This window comes from Sinocyclocheilus anshuiensis, unplaced genomic scaffold, assembly GCF_001515605.1.
Source record: "Sinocyclocheilus anshuiensis isolate Anshui unplaced genomic scaffold, SAMN03320099.WGS_v1.1 scaffold2709, whole genome shotgun sequence".
In the NCBI taxonomy this organism is placed as follows: Eukaryota; Metazoa; Chordata; class Actinopteri; order Cypriniformes; family Cyprinidae; genus Sinocyclocheilus; species Sinocyclocheilus anshuiensis.
In genome coordinates, this window is record NW_015549740.1 from 27,931 (window position 1) to 30,531 (window position 2,601).

General features: G+C 32.9%; 1 protein-coding gene across 1 annotated transcript in view; it reads right to left on the reverse strand.

Annotated features, from left to right (window-relative positions):
• Nucleotides 1–651: 651 nt before the first annotated feature.
• The window catches only part of LOC107660827 (endophilin-A1-like), a 3,142-nt gene continuing 1,192 nt past the window's right edge, over nucleotides 652–2,601 (reverse strand). Inside the window, exon 3 of the mRNA XM_016450251.1 lies at nucleotides 652–1,395. Coding sequence (XP_016305737.1) covers nucleotides 1,199–1,395 — 197 coding nt within the window. The 3' untranslated portion in view covers nucleotides 652–1,198. The remainder of the gene's footprint in view (nucleotides 1,396–2,601) is intronic.

Below are 2,601 nucleotides of genomic sequence, written 5' to 3' on the forward strand. Positions count from 1 at the left end.
ACAAAGAGAAAGTTTCCCAACCACACAGCAAAAATTATTTTCTTACTTAGTATTTTTTTTGGGTAACACTACAATATTACATTTTGAACACAAGAACTAAAAATGAAAAATAATTCTTAAGCACATATTAATCTTAGGTAATGTTAATTTCAACAATTACTAATACAAAGTGGCATCTGTTAATATTATTTAAGGAACCTGAGCTAATGGATAGTTGTATTTTTATTAACAAAGATTAATAAAGGCTGTAACAAATTGCTCATTGTTAGTTAATGTTATTGTATAGTTAAGTTAACTAATGACTTCATTGTAAAGTGTTACTCTATTTTGGTCGTTTTCCATTATAAATACCTAAAAAAGATATACTTACTTAAGAAACAAAATGTCTTAAAATACGAAGTCTTGTTTAATGAAAAATTGATTGAAAAAATTAGTTTTTGCTTAAAAAAGGAAAAAATATCTGTCAGTGGGGTCAGAAAAATAAATTTCATTCAAAGGGAAAATTTTTCAGATGCCATTGTCAGATATTGTTTATTGTTTTAAGCATAAACTCACATCATTTTGATAAATTTTTCAGAAAACAAGACTTTAAGTATGTTTTTAAGTAATTTATTTATCTTGATTTAAGAATATTTAGATATTCGTACTGGAAACAATACAAAAATACTGAGGAAAAAAACACTTTTGCAGCACAGGAGCAACATTTCTGTTCTGAGCCAAAGCCAAAATGCATCAGCAAGCAATAAAATTAACCAATCACAACAGCATCTTGTTGTTCGCTGCTTAGCAAGGAGAAAAAGATTTAACGTGTGTGACGAAGAGAGAGCAGCGGCGCAATCAAACACACATCTGGAGATCCAGAACTTTCCTATAAGCATGCTGGGATAGAGCTGGACTAAGTGAGGTTTATCAGAAGAGTGAAGCGCTCGTTCCCTTACGTCAATCAAGTACAAATAAATCATCTGAAACACAAGAAAAACAATATAAACGAAGAGTCCAGGATCGCAAACACTCACACACACTGAGCACTTGAACTGTTTCTCCACTCAGACGGGACTCCGTAATGTCTATAATCCTCCTCAACATCATCATAATCCTCCGAGTCACTGATCGACAGGAACAGGAAGTGAAGCTGTAGCACAGATGCACGATAAAGGCAGCTGTTGGGTTGCTAGGCAACAGCGGGGGTGGGCGGAGCCTAGTGAGGCAGAGGCACTAGTATGTCCACATAGTTGATGGGGAAGAACCCTGATTGGCCGTGGATCATGCCCTCGTACCAGTTGTCGTCGATCAGATTGGTCAGAGTGATGATGTCTCCCTCCTTGAAGCCGAGCTCGCCCTCGTTCTCCGGCTTGAAGTCGTACAGCGCGCGACAGCACGGCTGATCCAACGGAGCTGAGCGACAGAACGAAAGCTCTTTAAAAAGTAGTTAGTGGAATGTTAAGATATTATCATAACAGAAGCAAGAAATACAGTATATTTAAACAAAATAAAAAGTTATGTTAGTGAAAACACTTTAATTTAATAAAATTTTTTACAGAATGTACATTTGCAAAGAACAAAATCAATATGAAAACAATCAAATAAAAGCTAAACAAAATACAGAATAGTAAAACACTGGTTATTTTTTAGATTTTGGGCTGTTTGGCATTTCATAAAGTGTTGTTTCAGACTGGTAGAAAGAAAAAATCCAAAATGCACATCTAAGTGTTTATTTTATTGTATTTCTCTGTTTGCGTCTGTAGATTTCAATTACAATCCATATCTTCAAAAGTTTTTTCTCCACTTCAGCAGCACTTACACACACCAAAACTTACAGTTTTATTCCTCTCTATAATTTGAAGGTTTTTACTGAAGGGTTTGTTCATATTTCATTCACACTGAATTATACAACATTTTATTCCTAGAAATGTGGCGAAAATGCATATCTTTAAAGGCTGTGAGTTTTTTCTCCACTTCAGCAGCACTTGCACACACCAAAACTTACAGTTTTATTCCTCTCTACAATCTGAAGGTTTTTATAGAGGGGTTTGTTCATATTTCATTCACACTGATTTATATAACATTTTATTCCTAAAAACGTGCTGAAAATTTATTAATTTTCTGTCTGTTGACAGTATTTTCTGATTTATGGAGTGATAAGAAGATAAATTCAAAATCACCTCTATAAAAACATTTAACTCTAATATGACAACAAAATCAAACAAGAATTTTGAACCTGACTCCGGATTTCTGTTCTGGACATTGCTCTGAAAGTGATTCTAACAATATTGTTATTATGTGTTGTTATCATTATAGTTGCACATTAAAAAAAATGCTGTAGGATTTACTTTGAAACAATTTTCACACAGAAATTGCTAGTAAATTTCACAGATAATTACAAAAAAAATAGCAAGTAACATTGAATTTAACTTAAAATTTAAGTAGAAAAACTGAAACAGTATTTTCTTGTAAATCATAACTTTGAAAAATAATTTTTACAGTGTAATGTAGACTTAACTATTCTGATAGAATTTGAGTGATTATTAAAACTTTATAGTTATTTGTACTTTTTTACGTGTGTGTGTGTGTGTGTGTGTGTGAGAGAGTGTGTGTGTGTGT